Source organism: Terrapene carolina, unplaced genomic scaffold (assembly GCF_002925995.2).
Source record: "Terrapene carolina triunguis isolate 2854851 unplaced genomic scaffold, T_m_triunguis-2.0 Scaffold17, whole genome shotgun sequence".
In the NCBI taxonomy this organism is placed as follows: Eukaryota; Metazoa; Chordata; order Testudines; family Emydidae; genus Terrapene; species Terrapene triunguis.
This window is the reverse complement of record NW_020664368.1, coordinates 1455770-1477615: the sequence shown is the minus strand read 5'-3', so window position 1 is coordinate 1477615 and position 21846 is coordinate 1455770. Positions and strand designations below refer to the sequence as shown.

The window sequence follows — 21846 nt, the reverse complement described above, 5'->3', positions numbered from 1 at the left end:
TAGAGATTTTCATAATCTACCTTGAAGCCTGTAGAAACATCCAGTAACAGAATCAAAGTGCTTTCCAAGATGACAGGAACCAAAACCTGGGTGCCCCTTCCTGGGTGAGTGCCCTAGTCACCAGGCTATAGAGTCTCTCTCTCAGTGCCAATGAATATTCAAGTATTTACACAAAGAGGAACAGCTCCAACAGCGGAGAGAGAGAGAAGCTAGACCCCAAAATAATCCTAGTGGTTAGGGCACTCACTTGCACTATGGGAGGCCTAAATTCAAATCTCTGCTCTGACCCAGAGTGGGGACTTGAACCGAGCTCTTTCACATTCCAGGTGAATGTGCTAACCACAGGGCTAGAGGGTGTACCAGGAGGTATGCTATGGCTCTCAAACTCCAGTCAATGGAGACCTTCCTAGTTGGCTCTAGAATATTTTTTTTAGAAGTAATCAGTGGGCGAATGCGTCGTTGAAAAAGAAGTTGGTAGCCTTGCAGCAATCTGTATTATAGCAGGAAAGATTTAGACAACCAGTTATAAGGATTCTATAAATGCCCAAAAGAAAAATTTCTGAATGGAAAGGACCAGAAGAGTAACCAAATGGAACTAATTTTATCACATTCCTATCTCATTGGTTGTTGCTCACACTCACTATATCTGGTATACACTATAGCAGTGGTTCACAACCTATTTACCATTGTGGGCCCCATATGCAGCCCTCTGTGTATAACGTGGGCTGCATCCACACATATATATACTACCTGTATGGTACTGAGGATGTCACATGGGCCACAGCTGTGTGCTGATTGGGCTGCAAGTGGCCTACAGGCAGCAAATTGAGAACTACTGCACTAAAGCCTTTTCAGAGCCAGGATTGTTTTAGTGTTTTCTTAAAAAAAAAAAAAAGATGCCTGAAAACCTCCTAGCACCCACTGGGTATATCATCAATAGGGTGGACTGCATATTAATAGAAATTCCAGGTTAGAATACAAATACTGTACAGTGTGCGCATATGACTGATCACACCACACTGAAAGTGATGGTAATGAGTCACCACTGAAAGAACTTGAGGAGACTGCTAGAATCATTACAATGACCCACTTCAGCTACAGAAATGTCACTTCAGGACACAAATTAGCAAAACCAGTTTGTAATGGCATAAAAAAATTGTTTCTTGGAACAGCAAGGCTCATAAAAGATGAGAGGCTATTCTTGATGCAAACCCTGATAACATTAGGAATGGTTCAGGAAATAGAGTTAGACTAAAAGTTTTACAGCCAGTGGACAGAAGTGAAATTCCCCTTCCCTAAATTATTGTAAAATTAGCTAAATGCACTATGAGGGTTTTGTAACTTATATTCTGAATTGGCCTCTCTCAGACAGGATTCCTGGAAACTCTTATGTTCTCCAAAACCAGAGGACTTCCCCACCTATAAACACATTCACATCACTTTTTGGGGCCTGTTGTTGCAATGACTGAGATAGGTTGCATAGAACTCTTTTCAGAGTCCCTCACTGCTACTCCCAAAGCATCCAGGTTTCCTGCAGAGCACTGTAATGCACTTCTACATTCACAGGCAAAGCAAAGCCTCTCCACAGCACTCACATTTCTTGTCATACTGGAAGCAAAAGAGCATACTTGATTATTAGGGTTGAATTCAGTGCTGATTTCATGCAATACCATTAGATGAAGGGGTATCTTCACACACACACACACACACACACACACACACACACGTGTGTCAGTGCTGCATTTGGCCCTTAATGCAAACAGCCACTGAGTGAAACACTCCACCACTAGCCCATCAGACCTACTCTATTTTGCATTCTTTATAGGGAAAAGTGAAAAATATTCTTCTACACATTCAATGTGTATACAGACCCTGACTGTTTTATAGGGAAGGTGAATAAAGAAAGGTCATTGTAATTAAATACCAAGCAGTGAATCTATTTTGTGTACTGCAGTCTCTCACACGACTGTTTTTAGCAATAAAGTGTGTGTGTTTTGGAAAAGGAGATTAAAATAGACTTTAACACAATTGGAAGCTATGATTTAATACATTCAGCTCAAAGGCTGCCTTGTAGCTATAAAATAAGCTAGAGCACTTTTAAAGCCTCGACAGAACAGGCACGTTAACTCTTTCTCAGTTTAGACTACTGGTGTGTATTTAAAATACACATTAAATCACAAAAAGAGATTAATTGCTCATAAAGCACATGGGGAAGACCCCAACAGAATTAAAGTAATATAAGCCCCCAAAAATGTTAACGTGAAAGAGATAGAAAGAACGTAAGTTTTGAATGAGCCATGTTTTACTTTAATAAGCATAAAACCAAAACGGTAAAACTTATACAAAGGCATACCCTATACAGGTATAAATATACCTACACATGTGCATACAACAAAGCTGCATATTTTCTTTAAAAAAATAATATGATTCGCTAAAAGCTACACTACTAGCATTTTGCTGTACATAACTGAGAGCTGGATGCCTACACACTAGGAAAGCATTATGGTAAAAATGTGTTGCCTTTATGCAGAGCTACCTAAAAAAGGCTGGATTTGATTTCATGTTGACGGTCACATTGTTTTTAAGTATCTGTAATAATATATAAATTACTGGTCCCATGAAAAATTATTTCAGAATGGAGAAAAAAAGATACACAGCCAGTTTTCTTCTTCCTTTAATATCAGGTGATGTAATAGACTTCTAAAAATGGACATCTTGAAATTATTACACTTGATGCATAAAACAGGTATATGTTACATTGTAAGATTCAATGTTATAAAAGTTGAAATGAACTGAAAACAAAGATCTTTGTATTTTTACTATTAATTATTCCCTCCAAACACATAATAGAATTACCTGTAAAAACAGTCTTTTCTTCAGTGTCTTACAGCTGCTTTCCAACCAAATCAAAAAGTTCAAAGGGTATAAATATCAACATGTCTGATGGGAGATAAACTAGATGGAGTTCCAAAGTGGACATTGGCTTAAGACACACATACTTCCTGCTGGATATTTGGTTGTGGAAGTTTACTATCTTCTGTCTTTTCCTGCCCAGGACCTTGGCACAGAGTCTTGCGTTTAAATAACCGTAGACTCAACCTTAATAAGTCACTGTCTACTACTGGGGAATTCGTGTAAGTCTGTTTTGTTGTGCCCTGTTTGGATTGAAGAAAGAAAAATTAGTGGCTTTTTGACAAGTGGGCTGAGATATTAGACTCCCTCAATAATTAAATAATAACCGTATGTGCTTGGAAATGGCTCCTCCTAGCATTAATTCTAACAGTCATTTTGCCTTCTCTATTGACATGCAAAGTCAGGAAACCTAATTCAGCATGTGACAACTGACAAATCCTTAGAGAAAACATTTTACAGGAACAAATATTTAGTAACATTCCTAAACTAGAAAACTATACTTTTACAAACATTATTTGTACAAAAGCCTATAGAATCCAAAAACATCAAGGGATTATTCAAAAACCATCCCTGAAACCACATTTCTTTAAATTATTTTAATTTATATATTCTGCCTTTATAAAAGCGTGTTCCCGGAATTTAAATAACATCTAGCATACGAGGGAGCACTCACCCCTAGTCACACATCTGAAATTAATCCCTTAGGCTAAAGTAAAATAAAAATCCCATGACCACTTAATACCAATGGAAGTCCGTCCTCCATTAGATTTTGGTCAGTAAACATTGATTTCACCGCACACAGACAAAAAATATTTCCATCAATAATCAAAAAGTACAGATAGGAAAAGAAAGAAAAAAAGCTGCTTGAAAAATCACTTTGATTTAAGGATATTCGTTTTGTATGTTTTGACGTGATGTTGACAACCTGTGTTTTAACGGTTATAAAACTTCAATTTTGTGAATGTCAACATCTGCTGCCAATTACAGTCTGACCTGACCACTCCCTTAATTTTGCACAACTGTGAAAATTTAAATCAATATATATTGAAAAAAATGCTTAAATATAAACACTGATATTATCCACTGAAATTTAAAAAAAAATAATCAAATTCTGCCAAGTCTAATTATTTGTGCGTGCAGGGAGGTGAGAACAGAAAAATAGACCAGCAATAACATGTAAACTATATCAGAAGAAAGGGTTATATCATTGTAGAAATATTTTGAAGGCAAAGACAATTCATGTTCTTATATTTTGAATGCTTTATGTAATCCATGCACTTGCCTTTTCATTTTTCACTAGCTGCTTGCGAATTGCAGAATCCCTTCTAAAGCACAGGGCTTTACAGCAAGGACCAAGGTTACTAAGAAGACCTGCTCTCTCTTCTTTTCGCAGTAATGCAGCCATGTTCAGGGCCCCAAGTTCATGTTCAAACAGATTTTCTGCATCTACAAAGAGATCAGCATATACAAGAATAACTTTGCCGACTGTGAAATATTTTTTGTCCCACAGAAGAGTGAATTTATTGAAGGTAAAAATTCTCACATATGATTTACAGACTCCCTAGTCATGTATTATTTCTAAAATTCTTGCCCAAAATTGAACTCAGTGTTAGAGGAAATAGGAGACAAGGTCACTCTTGACCTCTGAGAAGAATACAAACAACAGCTCCTCACTTCACCCTTTCCACTGATTGGTGGAGCAGCATTAAATAGAAGAGTCTAGAATGAGTGTGCTTTCACCTTCCGCACTGGAGGGAAAGGACTATGATGGCAGTCATAACTGAGGGTTAAAAACTTGGGCACAGCTCTAGAATGGCCTTCCTCCATGATCAGATGAGTGGGTGTGAAGACAAGGGGGTTCAAAGTTGGCATTAATCAAAGTCCTATGTTCCCCTTTTGTGTATGACCAATGGGTACACCACCATCAAAATGGGCCAGATGTGGCTAAACAGATGTGAGATGTAGAATATTTCCCTTTTCCTTAGTGCAGTTGCCACTTCTCTCTCTGCAAAAAGGATGGCAAAAAGGTGCCCAGGAACCATGGAGAACAAGTCAGGAAATAGATATTCTAACCAGCACACTCTTCCTATGAGTCGCTCCCACCCCCCAAAAACTACCCTGTTAATGCTATTTGGAATGGAAGCATTAATACTTCCTCTATGTTCTGTATAATATCTCTGCCAGAAGTGTCAGTGGGCAGCAGCAGCAAAACAATTAGGCCAGCCCCATTGCCACTGCTTTTTCTTGGGGGAATCACAGAAGTGTGAATTTGGACCTGAGCTTCTTTCTACTCTTTTCTAGGTCACAACCTCTAACCCAGATAACACTGCCATCAATCCAAGAATAAAAAGGAGAGGATGTATCCAAACCCACCTCTGATTAATGTAAAAACAAAAGGATAACATATTAAAGCATAACAGTGTGACCGAAAAAGTACGTTACAAAGACCAATGTGATATACTACAGAAAAAAACCATGGCCTTAGGTACAATTCAGTGACATCTAAATATCAAAAACTGTTTTATTTGGTGCTTGGCAGAGAGCATGAGCATTTTACATGAAGTCTCACATATGGCACTGTAAAAAGCAAGAGACCTGGGACAAGTCTAACAGATAAAGGTTTGAAGGCTACTGCAGAGATCTAGGCAGAATGCAAACAGGGACACGGGGACACATTTTTTAATCCACTTACAAAGTGATCTTTTGACCAAGCTGAGCAGGACATTTTTCAGACAAGATAAAAGTAAAAAAGTATTCAGAATCAAGGATGGGTCAAAGAAAATAACAATGAAGTTGCCAAGACAATCCAGATGGCTAATCAGGAACTCAAGTAAATGACAGACCAAAAGGCAACTTCAAAGCCTGCCTGTAACCAGGAGTCTGCCAAGGTACCAGATGCTGTTGCTCAAAGAGCATGTTTCACAGCTAAGCACCTGGGTCCTAAGAGGAAACAGTTGTAAATAGTAGATGGGGAGGAACCAACTAAATAAAGACTAGAGATTTAAATTCCATCACTTGCTAGAAAATGGATAAACTAACAAGAATCCCAAAAGGGGTTTTCTTTCTTTTGTACTTCAATTCACTAATAGAAGCAAGAGATCCATATATATGAATAGGTGAAAAAGTAAACACAAATCAACCTAAATCAATGGAGCCACTACAATAATACAAATATATACTTATACCAGCAAGTATCAACATAAAATCTATGTGCATTTTGAAACTATAATGCTTACTAGTTCTTTCTTTTCAAAGACACTTTATAGAATCATAGAAGATTAGGGTTGGAAGAGACCTCAGGAGGTCATCTAGTCCAACCCCCTGCTCAAAGCAGAACCAACCCCAACTAAATCATCCCAGCCAGGGCTTTGGCACTTTACTAATCCTGGGATGGAATTTTATCCCCGCGGGAAACAGAATTACCTTTAGGTTTTTCTAAAACTCTCTGGCAGGTTTCTTTAATTTTGGTGAAGAGTTCAGGGCCCGCCAGTCGTTTGGAAATGCCAACTCTCAACATAACAGCACATGGTGTGAATTTTAAGAGTGCCGCCCCAGGCTCCCGTGGCTCTTTTGGCTGCTTTGGCATAAGACTGGACCAATCCACATCTATTACATCAACAGGATCTGCAAAAAGATACAATGGAGAATGAGCTATCACATCATCATCCCTTATTATGAATGGCTAGCTTCATCTGGTGTCTTGAAGGTAGTATAAATCAGCTGAATATTGTTCAGAAGCCCTCTCAAAAGGTGAATTCTTTCGTACTTCAGAATTTAGATTATGGTGTCAAACTCATGATGGTGGTGGTAAACTGGATTAAGGGATTCCTCCAAAATCTGTGTCTCCTGCTTGTATTTAAAAAGAAAACCCAATTTCTGTTTTTAATATTCTTGAAACCTCCTAATGAAGAGACTGCTTGGGCTCTGCTGAATCAGCGGGTCTGGAAATAGTCGCTTCATTAGGCATAGAAATCATAGTACAACTAAGAACACACTACAATGGACCTGATTCAAAATATTTAACTGATTGGTGTATAGATTAGACCTTTGGCTGCTATTCTCTGCTGTAGCATTGGTGCAGGCAATAAAATACATCTGCTCTTTAAGGAGACGTGATTTACTGGACAGAACTGGAGCTGTGTTTTTGTCTAACACAGCAGGTATATTGTAGCCAGCATGAACATATCCCACAGGATTTAGCATGAAATGCCTTTCCTACTTTGGGTAGGTTGATAGGCAGTCAATTCATTAAGATACATTGAAAAATATGAATCTTGGAACCATTACAGTATCTCTAAAATTTCCTGTCCCTTTTAAACACACCAGTTCCCTAGTAAAATAACGAATGGGATACAAAGATACTTATCATTAAGTCAACTGGTCCAATTTTTGCATTCAACTACTAGTAAAAAGGGATTTACTATATATTTTACCTGGCATCTTCTCATCCTCTTGTTGATCCTCCCTCTTTTCAGCATCACCTGCCAGAATTTCATCTAGTTCATCATCACTGATTGGCTCATATTCTCCAGCAGCAGACCCTAGTGACTGCACATCATCTATCTTGGCCTCATCTTCTCCTCCTACAGAAACAGACATGCACTGCAAGCTTAAAAACTGTCATTTTTTAATATTTCAGTATCCTGATAACTAGGCTACAGCATGTATAGGCTTGAGCAAATAAACCTGATAGCTTTCTTGTGGAAGCACATTCAACACTGATAGAAGCTGTTCAGTTCTGCGGGTGGTCAAATAATTTTTCCCACCTGACAGATAGTAAACCCTTGAATTTAACTTGGCTCAAGTCAATTTCTACTTGTGCAATGTTAGGCAGCATGCATACTCAGGATCAAATTTAAAAGGAATACAGAAAGCGGTGTAAGTTACATGAAGGTAGGTGTGTGTATCTTACACTTTCAAGCCCCTTTCTGAGAAGCTATAGCAAGGAGCTTGAAGAAGGTTACACCAGGTTCCCTTAATCTCTGTTTCACTTGTTTGATAATTTGCAACCTATACTACCTTACACATCACCCCTAAATTTGATCCTTCGAATTAGAAACACCACACTGATGTCATAAGTTATTGTAATTAGGTCATCTTGCGGCCCATGGAGAAATGGCTGGGACTCTGCCTCTCCTCTGGGATTGAAAGTCCACCCAAAGCAGTTATGCACCAGCACCGCCCACGTGCAACCCACACTCCAGATGGGTTCCCACAATCCAGATAAGGATGTGTACAGCCAACTGGTGGCCATCCACTCCATAAGTCACCTCAAAGACAGCATCTACGAGCCGGAGCAGACTTTCTGGATCTGGGCACCTAGGAGATGTACTGATTCAATCCACTGAGTGAGCGGCCTCTGCCAGCAGGACTCTGATCAAGAAAGAGCTGGAATGTACAGATACCCTCTCCTTGCAGAGTGTAGCAGAAATACTGCCACCTGTCCTTTTCGCCCAGAAGTGAAATTCTCCTTGTGTGGAAGCTGCATCCAAGGGTACAGTTTGTTTGCCCTTGGTACATTAAGAAATTAGAAATCAATGCAGAAAACTAAGGGAAAGACAATAGTAAGAGTGTAAATTAACTACTCAGAACACCTGTCACTGCTTTGCAGGGAGCACAGCATCTCTGGTATCATTAAAGTCTTCACTTGAAGCAAACACATTAAACGTTCAACACACAATCATAATTAAGTAATTAAATCCTCACACATTTTATGTTAGGCCTATACACAATGACTGTAGCCTAAACAGAACAAGACAGCTGATGCTGCACCAACATCAGAGTTGAAAGTTGTACTAAGATACACACTCTTTTCTCTCTAAAGGGAAATTTTTAGAATCTACATTAAATTTCACTCTGGATCTCATCATAATTTTCAGTGTCAACACTTGCATAACAAACTTCAGATTTTCATGATACATCCTCTATTTTCTAGTAGACCCTATGAATACTGTACTACTGAACACACCAGTTCACATTTTTTCTCAACTACATGCTTGAGTAGAGCAGATATTTTCTGATTTTCAAAAGTCGAATGACCTCCTTGTGTGCCACATATGTTGTTTCATAAAATGTGCATGAGCCATAATTCAAACCCAACAACCAAAGTTCTTAGGTAATAATCAGGAGAAAGAACAGTAGAAAGAATGTGCATCACCCTTTTGTTTTAGTTCCCATTTTAAGAAATATTTTGCTTTGAATCACTGGAAGTGAATTGTTTTTTATTCTGTGTCTAGGAAAAGATATAAATTAAGACAAAACTATGCTGTAATTAAAAAAGGTAAATATAAACAGATTTCAGACTGCTAAAAAAAATACAATACAACCAGGAAAAACTGAGTGACAAAATAATTAGGGAAGGAAAGTATGTGATCCTTTGGGAGATGGTACGGACAATATAAACATAGCAGAAAGAATGTATTGAATGTCAACGAAACATGCACTGAGAATACAGTTTCTTATTCAGTCACAAATTTGTGCTTGCTTTTTTAGATTTTCCAAATAGGTTATGGAGTTTTTCCCTGCTTCATAATGAACCAGACAATTCAGTCTCTCTTAAGGGCAAGACTCAAGCTACTTAGTTCAGCTCTTCCTCAGTGGGTTTTAAATGTAGTTTTCGATTTAAGTGGCTGCCCATGTCTATATTACCTTTGTTTCTTAAACCAAGCACATATTTTTTCAGAGCCAGAAAAACTAGCAAATTTTATTTGTGTTGAATAAAATTACTTTTCTGAAGTTATTCCTGGACAAGACCTATCTATATGCTAAGAACTATACACATCTTAAAATTATACCATCGGCAGTTCTCTGGCAACTGGCTCTGTGGAAAAAAATAATATGATTGAGACATCTTTTAATGATGCAACATTTTTTAAAATGAAGGAAAATATAAGACTGTCATCAATTTTTCTTCTCCTAAAATGCTTTCTATTTTTCTACAGTTTTCCCCTTTAACTCTTCTTACCAATATCCTCCACAGCTGTAACTCCCACACTGAGAAAAAGGCTAATGGTGTAAAGGGGTGATGAAGAAAAGGGAATTTTTGTTCTTTAAACCACCTGACTATTCAGAAATTTGGTGCCTAAGCAAATTTTACCTTGTCTCATTTATGTTTATTTGTCTCAAGACTGCTTTGGAAGTACACAATTAACGAAGCACATGCTAAAAAAGCTGCTCATAGGGATTATGTCTCAGGGTACCTGCTTCCACAGTGGAAAAGCTGGAGCCAATCTACATATCAGAGAGTGACCTTTCCGTAGAAAATTATTCTAATTACTGTAGTTTGATGTTATGTTAAAAGGGGAAGGCGTAAAATAATTGACACACTAGTTTCTGTTCCAGAACATCTCACCTTCTAAGCTCTCCACTTTCTCAGCTTCATTTCCATCTTCAAATCCTTGTGAAGTTCCCAAGTCCTTTTCTGTCCTTTCCTTCTCCAAAGCTGTAGTATCCCGGCAAACCCCATCAGATTCCTTTTCATGATCCCTGTCCAGTTTTGGTTCATTGCGCTTTGTCGTCTCTGTTTGAGAAGAAATGTCAAGCGTTCTGTCCCTGTCTCTGTCTCTTTCAGTAGTATCAGGAAGTTGTCTCTCTCTTTCCCTGTCCAAGTCTCTTCTTTTTTCCCTCTCTCGCTCTCGGTCTCTGATTCTGTCACGATTCCGTGGCCAGTCTTTATCTACATCCCGGTCCCATTCTCTCGGCCTTCCATCCCTCCTTTCTCTGTCTCGTTCACGATCGTGATCATGTCTATCTCGTTCTTGAAGCCTCTCCCTGCTATCAAAGGACCCAGATCTGGAATGGACCTGACGATCTGATTCAGGAGAACTTCTTCTTGAACTGTGGCTTCTTGAATCTTGACGATCTGAATAAAATATTAAAGAGACATGACTGTAGCAAGTGAATGCAGTACACATTTATCTGTATCAAAACAGACAAAAATATCATAAACAGTTTTACAGACTCTGATGTCAAAACAGACCTTTGAGGGCAAGAATAACAGAATGAAGATTTCTTCATAAAAATCACCTCTATGTATTTGACCTTATTCAAGGGCATGACTTCTCTTAATTATCACCTTCCTCCCCCCCCCCAAAAAAAAACCATTTTTCAATAGCTAAAAACTGCTTCTTTAAAATCAAACTGTAGGTATTTCTGTATTTTGTATGTGAAACAAAAGAAGGGAAAACAAGTGTCATCATTTTGAAAATTTGCCATTCTGAAATCCAGTAAAGCCATGGTTGGCAAATAAACTTGTTCTGTAATCCCATCATATGTCAAATTTAAGCAAGATGTGGATTGACATTTGACTGGGGCCCTCCAGGATATACCCAACAGTGGCAAGAAGTTTGGCATTTTCCCCGAGTCAGTACTGAACCAATTCTCCAGCATGGTTCTAGGAAATAGTGTGTTGGTGGGGGGTGCATTCTAACCCATAAAAGAGGAAAACTAATGACCTGATCAGTTGTAATCATCAGCCATTTCAAATCAAGCAATGGTTTCTGCCTAATTTCCCCTTGCAATTCCATTCAGATACTGTATTCTTCACTTACAAGTACTTTGTAGCACTGCATGAAATGTTAAAACAGCTTTGCTCAAACAGACACGGCCATATTTCCACAGCAGGTAAAATATTTTCTATACATTTCTTATCTGCCCTCAACAATCTTTAAATGAAAGGTCCTATGCATGTGCAAATTACAAAGATTGGCACGTCTATTAACTAAGAGCTACCAGTATAGCTTTCTTCCCCCACTGAAGTTAAAGACCCAGTAGAAAGACTGACAGTAGTGTCAGGTCATCACACACAACCACTGCCCAGCAACAAGAGTACAGGACAGAGACAGAGGACCAAGTAACTGCTGCCCAATTGTCTGCAAAACCATTTAAAGGCTTCTTGAAAGTTTAAAACAAATATTCCATTTTGTCCAGTATCACTTAAAGGAAACCATTACCTATAAAAAGCTTGCTATTGGATTTAAAGATCCATAACTTTAAATAGCATGTGTAAATGCTGTTTATTTTGAGATGTTTTCATATGGGTATATTTGTGTTCTTGACAGTATCTTATTATAAGAACATAAGAACGGCCATACTGGGTCAGACCAAAGTCCATCTAGCCCAGTATCTTGTCTTCCGACAGTGGTCAATGCCAGGTGCCCCAGAGGGAATGAACAGAACAGGTAATCAAGTGATTCATCCCGTCACCCATTCCCAGCTTCTGGCAAAGAGAGGCTAGGGACATCATCCCTGCCCATCTTGGCTAATAGCCATTGATGGTCCTATCCTCCATGAATTTATCTAGTTCTTTTTTGAACCTTGTTATAGTCTTGGCTTTCACAACATCCTCTGGCAAGGAGTTCCACAGGTTGACTGTGCGTTGTCTGAAAAAATACTTTCTTTTGTTTATGGCAAACCTTTATAAACCTGACATGTTCAAGTATGTAAAGCGTGGCACAAAGTCCATGTATTTTCTTGATGCTAAATCAAGAAGTTTTAGGAGAAGCTTGGTATGATTATTATCCTAATTTGAACCGAACTGGACTAGAAAGAGCAGGAGAAGACTCCGGAGGCTTGTCCAGACACCTGAGGAAACAACTGGAAGTCACAGCCACATTTTTTCATCAGAAGATTATAGGGAATAATTTGGACAACAGAAACACCACCACAGAAGGTGGTAATGGAGATTTCACCTTAAAATGGAATCTGTAAATAAAATAAGGATACATAATATGGGGACATATTTTAACATCCTAGAGGGTTGAATCCTCTGTTCATGGTTTAGTAATTAAGTTTAACTAAAAGACCATCCCCCCGGGAGCAAGATCAAATTTTTTCAGTATAACAGCCTACCTGAAACAAACAAGAAGACAAATAAAGACTTGAAAAACAATGCAATCTGGTCAGGGGTCAGGTCAAGTTTTTCAACTCCACAGCAGCAATCTCAGACTGCTGACTATGTCTCAACATAAAAATTATTTGCCGTCTGAAAGGGTTAAAAAATAAATCAGAGTATGGGACACAAATGTATGTCTTCCATGCCAATTTTGTCCTGACAACATCCAGGCTGCTCTTGCTTCTTCCCTGCTCTCTTTTCACATGGAGGAACATCCACTGATGTCTCTATCAGATAAACATCTAATGTTCCCCATCTGCCAAGTGGGTGAAAAGCATTTTCAGTACTGCTAAGTTATGTATAATGTAGTACAGGAAGCAAGAAGAAAGCTGGAGCTCTACAACAGCCAGTTTGTTTCATGAGAACAGTAGCACTCCAATGAAGGGGCCTAATATCTTAAATAATTTCTTGCCTGTTTTCCTCACTCTCCACAGGCATAAAGCTAAGTAATTCAGTTCCAACTGATTATTTAGGTTCAGGACAAAGATGATTTTCATTTGTATTAAATTTTCTATTAAGGGCCGCAACCTAATGACTTCACTGCAAATTTCTCTCAGGAACCATGTTGAACATAGCTCCTTGAAACATGTAAAATTTAACTTCATGCACATCATTGCATAATTTCAATATTAAAATTTAATTTCAATTTGTTTATAATTGTTAAAGTACATTTTATATAATAAAATTACTACTATGCTCTGTGTTAGCATAAGAGCTTTTCTAATTTAAAAGTTTAATTAGTTCCACAAATATGTTTTAACTCTGACAGCATAAATTGCTATTTCTTGTTGAATATTCCAGGCTCAGCAAAGGGATAATCCATCCCTATTGATGCCAAGAGTTTTAAATCATAATTTGAAGGAATATTCAATTCCCTCTAATTTTATTATGGAGGCAGAAGATGATTCACTGGATATGAAAGGAAAAGCAAGAGCTTAAGGCCATGCTAGAAGGATTTGGAAGTGGAGTCTATTCACTTTCACACAGTATGATATAAATCTGTCTTATAAAGACAGTATCTTATTACCTGAAGACGTGCTGCGGCTGGGTTCCCCTCGTTTCAACTGATCAATTCTAGACTTCCGTTCCCCGGTGATTTCTAAGCTTTTTTTCTCTCTGTCCCTGGAGCTGCTGTGCAGGACCCTTTTCCGACCTGTCTGGTCATCTCCACTGCGATGAGCTGACTCATTGGAGGGTGATCGAAGTCTGCTTGAAGTATGACTTCGATTACTACCAAGACTGCTGCTGCGCTTCTGATCCACAGGTTTGCGATGAGGTGCATCTTCTATAGTAACATGTGGGGTTTCTACCTTTTCTCCCCTCAGTCTATGGCTTTTTCTGTGGGATTCTTCAGTGCTTCTTTCTGGAACAATGATTTCACCACGTTCTGGAACATCTTCATCTGACCAGTCACTAAATGTTGTGTCTTCTCTTTTCGGAGCAGCTTCTACTGCCACAGCTTTCTCAGGTACTGTTTCAACCAACTCCTCTTTTGTTGTTACAGGGGGAGTTCTTGGGCCTTTTTTCTTTTTATGGTGTGGGACAATTTCTTCATCAGAAACCTCAGAATCACCCTTTGACCTCTTACGTTTCTTCTCAACAGTCTTCTTTTTTGGAACTTTCTTGGGTGAAAAGACCTGGCCCTCTTCTACAGTTGACTCAGTGTACCGTTCCACCCCGATGTCATCATCTTTTTTCTTCTTTGTGGTCTTTTTCTGCACTTTAGCTTTCTTCTTATTCTCCTCATGTATTCTATCAGATGCATCTCGTTCTTCAGAAGGGCGATGTCCTAAGCTCTCTTGAACCCTGGTCCGTGAGCTTTCAGTGACTTCTGTTTGTTCTCTCTGCTCTCTCTGTTTATCTCCTGAAGAAACCCTCTCTTTGAACTCTGGTTCTTCATAACGTCTTGAACTTTCCTTTCTCTCTGGCTTTCGACTCTGCCTGTCTTCTGTAAGGTGCGTGGGGCTGAGAGATCGGGATTCTTGTGGTCGCACAACCTGACTTAGCAGCCTGTGCTTCTCATCTACAAGTGGAAAAGATATATATTTTTATTGTTCGGGGGGGGGGGGGGGGAATGCACATTTTGTGCATCCTGTACATACCAAAGGAAGTTTCAATCAAAACAATCCATTATTTCCAGCTACATTCTTCAAGCTTTTAAACAGCTGCAGTATCGATGGATTTTTTCCACTTTTAATAGATATGCCTCTTAAAGACAAATGTTGGGGCTACTGCCCCAGGACAATACCAATACATTATAACAAAATTAGCATATAGAATAAATAGTATGTCTAATACATAGCCCCACCACTCTACAAGAAAAACAGCCTTACAGTGAAAAAACAGGGAGATGAAGACACTTTGAAAAGCTTAATCCCTCATTTTCTATTTAAGATTGCAAGGAACTTCTTCATAGTTACAAGTTAGCCTGTATACTGTGGCAGAGACAACGCACTCCTACTTACTTTTATCATCTCCACTGTTGTAGGCATCGCTATCAGGAGAATGCTCACGGCGGCGCTTGGGTGATGGACGAGGACTAGGGCTACTTTCATTTCTGTGACGCTTCCTATATTGGACAAATAAATGCAAATTCCATGCAGATGCCTTTTAAAAAACCAACAGCTGTATTTCTTTATCATCTCTGTAAATATCAGTAATATAACACCACCTGTACTCTATGCACCTCTCTCAAAATACAAGATACCAAAAGATGTCCCACAATTTTCTAGATTCATTAACAACAAAGTTTCAAGTAAGATCAGTTTTCATTTGCACTCCAAATACTTAAAATACTTTCATTGATGATACTTCCCAACTTTTAAACAAAACAAAATATTCTTTAAGATGATCGACTGTTTTTTAGGCCAGGGCCGCCCGGGGGGGGCGCGCAAGTGGGGCAATTTGCCCCAGGCCTCAGGCCCCCACAAGAATATAGTATTCTATAGTATTGCAACTTTTTTTTTATGGAAGGGGCCCCCGAAATTGCTTTGCCCCGGGCCCCCGGAATCCTCTGGGCAGCCCTGTTTTAGACAAAGGGAATTTATAAACCTGGTAAGTATTGTTTAAGAGATGATCTTAATATCAATATTTTTTGTGCCAAAGGTCCCATACAGATACCTAGAATCCTATGAATCAGCAACCCAGGCTATGCCAGAGGGGTAGTTATAACCTGCAGCACCATGCTGGGCACACCAGCCTTAAACTCTTAGGATATGTCTACACTGCACTTTTGTCGGTAAAACTTTTGTCGATCAGGGGTGTGAAGAAAAAAAAAAACCAACCCCCCCCCCCCCCCCCCCCCCCCCAACCGATAAAAGTTTTACCAACAAAAGCGCCGGTATAGACAGCACCATGTTGGCAGGAGACACTTGCCCGCTGACAAAGCTACTGCACCTCGTTGGGGGTGCTTTTATTTTGTCACTGGGAGAACTCTCTCCTGTTGACAAAGAGCGGCTACACTGCGTACCTTACAACGGCACAGCTGTAGTAGCACAGAAGTGCTGCTGTAAAGTGTGAAGTGTAGACATAGCCTTAGTGATGTTTCATCCTTTTTCTTCTAGGATGATGCTAAGAATTCCAGTACCAAAAACCCTTTAGGACCTTTCTCTTGCCCTTGGTAAGACAACCAAAAATGACAAAGAAGTGACCTTAAAAGGAGTTCCTGCTTGAGGCTGAAGAAGAGATTGTGCCAACAAGGAGCCCACACCCAATGGCCTTTGGGTGTAGAACGAACTTTCTTAGCACTGAGGAAAATCCTGGCACTGTGGGAGTACTCACACCTTGTTCCACAGGAACAAACCGATTTGATGCCAAAAGTGTTTCAGCACCAATACACCAAAAGGTTCTTGCTTGTGACCTGGCATATTTATAAGACCACCTTGGTAAGAAAGGCATAGAACCCCCACTGCCTATTGGTCTGGGTTCCAAGTGTGAAGACCCTCCACACCAAGAATGATCCAGGGAAAATGATCCTGGGATCCTTTTCCCAGGAAGTACATACATACAGATGTGTGTATCTACTTCCAGGAGGAAGTAGCAGCATGATGAATACCACTTAAATCAATCTGCCATTCCTGTCCAAGTCCTTGGAGAGACATCTGACCAAAGCCCAAAATAAAAACAAAGGACTAGAGTCAGGACCAGAGTCTGGCCCCCATTCCCACTCCTTTGCATGACTCAAGTGGTATTCAGGCTGCAAAGACGAGGCAGCTCAGAATTCTACTGGAGTGCTGGAATCACTGGTAATTTAGAGTCAAGGAGGGGTTGGTTGCCTGAATACAGCTGTACTGTTGTAAATCTGGATGCAGAACGGGCCCTTGAGGGCTACTGCAACTGCACATAGTATAAGCAGCCCAGAGGTTGCTCTAACTTAGACTAATGGTTAAACTGGGCCCTAGTTTATTTGCATTTATTTGTAAGCATGCCTTCTACTTGGAAAGGAAAGTGGAAAGGTTTGAGGCAATTCTTTGTTCCTGTGGGAGTTCCACTGTTTTGTACTAGTAACCGAGGGCTTATCTTTTGTCGACAAAACAGTGGAGGTGTACACACTGAAATGCTTCTCCTGCTGATGTAACTCCCCTCCTACGCAGACATAATAAAACCACCTCAACGAGAGACGTAGGGCTTATGTCGGTGTAGTTAGGGCAATGCAGTGTCTGTGTAGACACTGCATTCTTTACATTGGCTGTCGGCTGCTCGCTAGGAGCATGGCAGCTGACCAGACTCTGGGTGTGGATCTCCCCACCAGAGGTGAGAAGCCCTAGGCAGCTGCCTCCTGCTCCTGGCTGGGAGTACTGAGGTGAGAAGCCTGAGGGGGCAGCGGGGCTCCCAGTGGGGAGCTGCATGGACCTGAGAGCCCTGGCTTTCAGTCCCCCACATTGCCCCCCTTCAGTCGGTGGAAGTGCTCCTGGTGAGGACGTGCACCACTGACAGAAACAGGGTAGTGTGGACATCAGCCACCGCAGTAATTAATGCGGTGGCTCTAAGTCGACCTAACATAGGTCGACTTACCTTTGTAGTACAGACATAGCCTAAGAAAGCACTGTCTCCTGCACAAATAAATGTAACCCTTTCATTAAACCCTATGCATCCGAAGAAGTGGGTTGTAGCCCACGAAAGCTTATGCTCTAATAAATTTGTTAGTCTCTAAGGTGCCACAAGTACTCCTGTTCTTTTTGCGGATACAGACTAACATGGCTGCTACTCTGAAACCTTTCATTAAACTATTTCATTGTGCCAGTGGAATGGAGATGATTTGCAGCTTGATCCAGAGCATAAGACTCTCTCAAGTATTGCTGGGACAACAGAGGATCTGGTCCTAAAAGTGAAACAGTGCAAGCTATTTCCTTTACAAACTAGCTAACCAACAATATATGAGAAATTAAAGGAGCTTTGAATAAAACCCAAGGAATTGCTTTGAGTGCAGTGAAAAGATCACAATATCCACAGCTGGCTACATAAAGAAAGGATTGAGGTTAGTCTTGTGGCCCCAATGAGCACTGCTTTAAAGACAGTTCCCAAAACTCGGAAGTGCATCCTACAAATGGAAATACACAGAGATCACTCCAATGGAGAATCAAGACTGTATTTGCTAGAAGGATCTAGAAAAAAGTTAAGCGCAAAAATTTATATTATCCTTCTAAACTTTTTAATTGATTATTTAAACTAATTAGATTTTTTTTTTAAATACAGAATGAATTTTTTTTTTAGAGTAAATGCCATAAATGTAGGGAGGATATGCTATCTTATTCTTACATAGCAGAGGTTTCATCTCATATTTAAGCAAGAATCTCAACAAAGGATCTGCTACAGTAACATCTGAATGAGACAGAGAACTCTCAGAGATTTGCTAGGGGCTCTGGAGTCAACACATAACCCTTTACAAGCTCCTACTAGCAGACATGTGCTACTTGTGCCGTAGCAAACACTTGGTTTACAACAATGAAAACAGAGAGAGTTACACCATGAAACATTAAAGGATCACATGGTATTTTGTATTTTTGGTGAGAAAATAAGTCACATGCAGAATCACTTACTTAGATTTCCTCTCCTCGTGGACATCTCTTGTATTCCTTTCTTCTCGGACATCTTCTCTCTTATCTCTGCGGTCATCCCTTCCTTTTTCTTTGTCCTCCCAGTCTCTCGGACGTTCTCGTTCCTTATCCCTGTCACGACCCCGCTCTCTCTCTCGTTCTCGCTCTCTTTCTCGCTCTCTTTCTCTCTCCCTTTCCCGTTCCTCCCTCTCTCGCTCTCGTTCTTTCTCTCTCTCCCTTTCTCTCTCTCTCTCCCTCTCTCTGTCATGGTCTCGGTGGTCTCTGTCCCGTTCGCGTTCTCTGTCTTTGTCCCGCTCTCTTTCTCTCTCCCGTTCTCGGGCACGATCGCGTTCTAGTTCTCTTTCCTTTTCTCTCTCCCTCTCCCGGTCTCTCTCTCTTTCCCTCTCTCGTTCCCTCTCCCTCTCTCGTTCCCTCTCCCTGGCCCTTTCATCTCTCCTATCATCAACCCGGTCTACCCTTCGTTCTTCTCTCCTTTCATCACGCTCAAGGTCATCGCTCCTTCCTTGGTGCCGTACTGGTGAGCTTGGTCTTTGATCTGTAAAGAAAGTCAAGTTTCATTGCCAGTGACTAATTAGATAGATACGCTTCTCACAGTACACTAATCATTTAAAATTAGAATAGAAGCTTCTGTATTCTTATTAAAGTAGAAGGATACAATCTAGATATCTGCATTAAACATAAACCAGAAGCTTCTTGCAGAATGCTGGAAAAGGTTCTGAATGACATGAGGGGAAGTGCACTATCTTAAATTTCTTCATTTTAAAAATATTTCAAGTCTTTTCTACTTAAAGCTTAAGGTCACTACAAACCATGGCTATAAAGGTTTTATTTTGTATAAGTCTATTCCCAGTAATTTCAAAAACTTTATCTGCTTACCATTTGATTACTACTATTGCCCAAAAGCATGATCAGATATTTTCTATATGATTTCAATTAAACAGATGCTTAAAATGGACACTCATTTTAAAATGAAGTTTATCATTCTATTAAAGAATGCAGGATTTTACTTTTCTTCAATCCATTCTCAGTTCCACAGTTCCTCTAGCCAGCACGTTCAATACTTAGAAAAATATGAAACGGCCTGGCTCAGTGGCTCATCATCTGATCCTTCAGGTGACTCAGATCAAGAGAAGGAGGCAAAGAGGAAATATTGGAAACATCAGAACTGAAATCTTTCAAATATTCCTTGCGGCTTCACAAGCAAAGCTGTTCTAGGCACAGTACACAGGAACTGGTGGTGAGGGATGGGGAAGAATACATGTGTAAATAGGAAATAACTAGTCTAGAATCACAGGGAAAGTCCTATTTAACTTGAATATTAGCTTTCCTTAGCAACAAAAAATATACATAGTTGCAGACATCTAAATCTCACTTAAGTGGATATAAATTGCAACTAATTTGCATCAATAACTACACTGTGATCTTAATTCTATTTTAGTAAAGAATAATAGAAAAATCCTCCATGGTGTATGTTAAAGACATTACATAAAGAGGTGAAGGAAACACTTGTATGAATAAAGGAAAATGCAGATTTGACTTTTTGTCCATTATTGCAAAGCTGACATAATGCACATCTCCATACATTATTGAGAGAATATCCTTCAGGGGCATGCATGTGGAGTTTGAACAGAACTGAGTCAATAAAACATACGTTCCCGTTCAGTTTAATCAATTTTCACCTGCGAGTGAATTAATAATGATTTAATGCTCCCTTACTTCCAGGTAAAATTAAAAGTAAATAGGAATGACATTTCTGCTATGGCCGAAACAATCATTTTTTGGATATGAATCGTTAGTTCAGGCAACTCGGGTCCAGATACAGATTCACATTCTTTATGCTGGTATGCCCACATCATTTCAATACCACTTATTGCAATAGTACTACACTGTAATTCAAGTTCTTCATTTTTAAACTATTATTTTTCCACATTATATTGCCACGAGGAGTGGTATTAAGTATCTGCAAACCAGGGTGGATAAAAATTGGATTTTTTTGATAAAATGCTTTTTGAGGAAAAAACCTATCTAAAGATAGTTTTAATTAAGATATCTTTGAGCTATAATGTATCTCATCATGGAATAGGGATTTTAAATTCTAATTCTATAGTATGAGACAATATATTCATGTAATGTTTAAGAAAAGTTTTGTAAATGAGTTTCAATAGTTCATGGATTAGGGACCCAATCTTATGGGGTTCCAGGGGCTTCTGTATAGATTATTTAGGTTAATCTTTCTATCTACCCAATGGGACTTAGTGCTCAGTCTAGAAGATATCATCAGAGATGCTTAGTTTTGCAGTTCTCAGATTTGTCTGCAGATTTGTCTGCAGATTTGTCTCTCCAGAGATAACATTTTTGCTGTTAACAACATTTTTGCTGTTACAAGCATGTTAACAGCAAAAATGTTGTTAAATAAATAAATTAATATATAGAGATGAGAAATAACAGACCTCAACCCTATTGTCCCTCTGCAAATTTGTGTACAGAGTCAATCCCTTGCCTCTCTTTAAAAAGTGCAAAGTTTCAAAAAGTTCAATGAATAGAAGATTGTTGGGGGCTGAATAGCTCTGGACAAGGAGAAAAGTCTGGAGATAAATGCGAGACGGGAGGGACAGGCAGTAGAAACAAAAGCGAAACTGTTTGAGCAGCATAACCCAGAAGTCTTGAGGTCTTTCTGAGTGTAGCCGTCATTGATTTGAGATCTACTACCATTCTCTCACTAGAAGGGAAAACCTATAATGGCAGCAGGCCATAAAAGAGACCCAGTTTGGGAATAAGAACCATTCAAGAAATATATGTTTGCTGATGATGTTTTAAAGAAAGTCACCCCAATGAACTGGTGGAAGTCACTTAAGCACTTGGATTCAGAGACTGTTGAAGTGATAATCTCACTTTTAACAGCAGTAGCTTCTTCTGCCGGTGTAGAAAGAATAATTTCTTCCTTTGGACTAATTCATTCCAAATTGAGAAATTGTTTGGGACCTG

General features: G+C 39.5%; 1 protein-coding gene across 8 annotated transcripts in view; it reads right to left on the bottom strand.

The window, feature by feature from the left end:
* Positions 1-2947: 2947 nt before the first annotated feature.
* LOC112111215 (zinc finger CCCH domain-containing protein 13) overlaps positions 2948-21846 on the bottom strand; it is a 57085-nt gene continuing 38186 nt past the window's right edge. For all 8 annotated transcript variants that reach the window (XM_026649386.1, XM_026649264.2, XM_026649235.2 and 5 more), the window contains 8 exons: positions 18844-19396; positions 15271-15374; positions 13833-14828; positions 10265-10774; positions 7347-7496; positions 6337-6537; positions 4196-4359; positions 2948-3155 (listed from right to left, as the gene is read on the bottom strand). In XM_026649386.1, coding sequence (XP_026505171.1) covers positions 2985-3155; positions 4196-4359; positions 6337-6537; positions 7347-7496; positions 10265-10774; positions 13833-14828; positions 15271-15374; positions 18844-19396 — 2849 coding nt within the window. In that variant the 3' untranslated portion in view covers positions 2948-2984. The remainder of the gene's footprint in view (positions 3156-4195; positions 4360-6336; positions 6538-7346; positions 7497-10264; positions 10775-13832; positions 14829-15270; positions 15375-18843; positions 19397-21846) is intronic.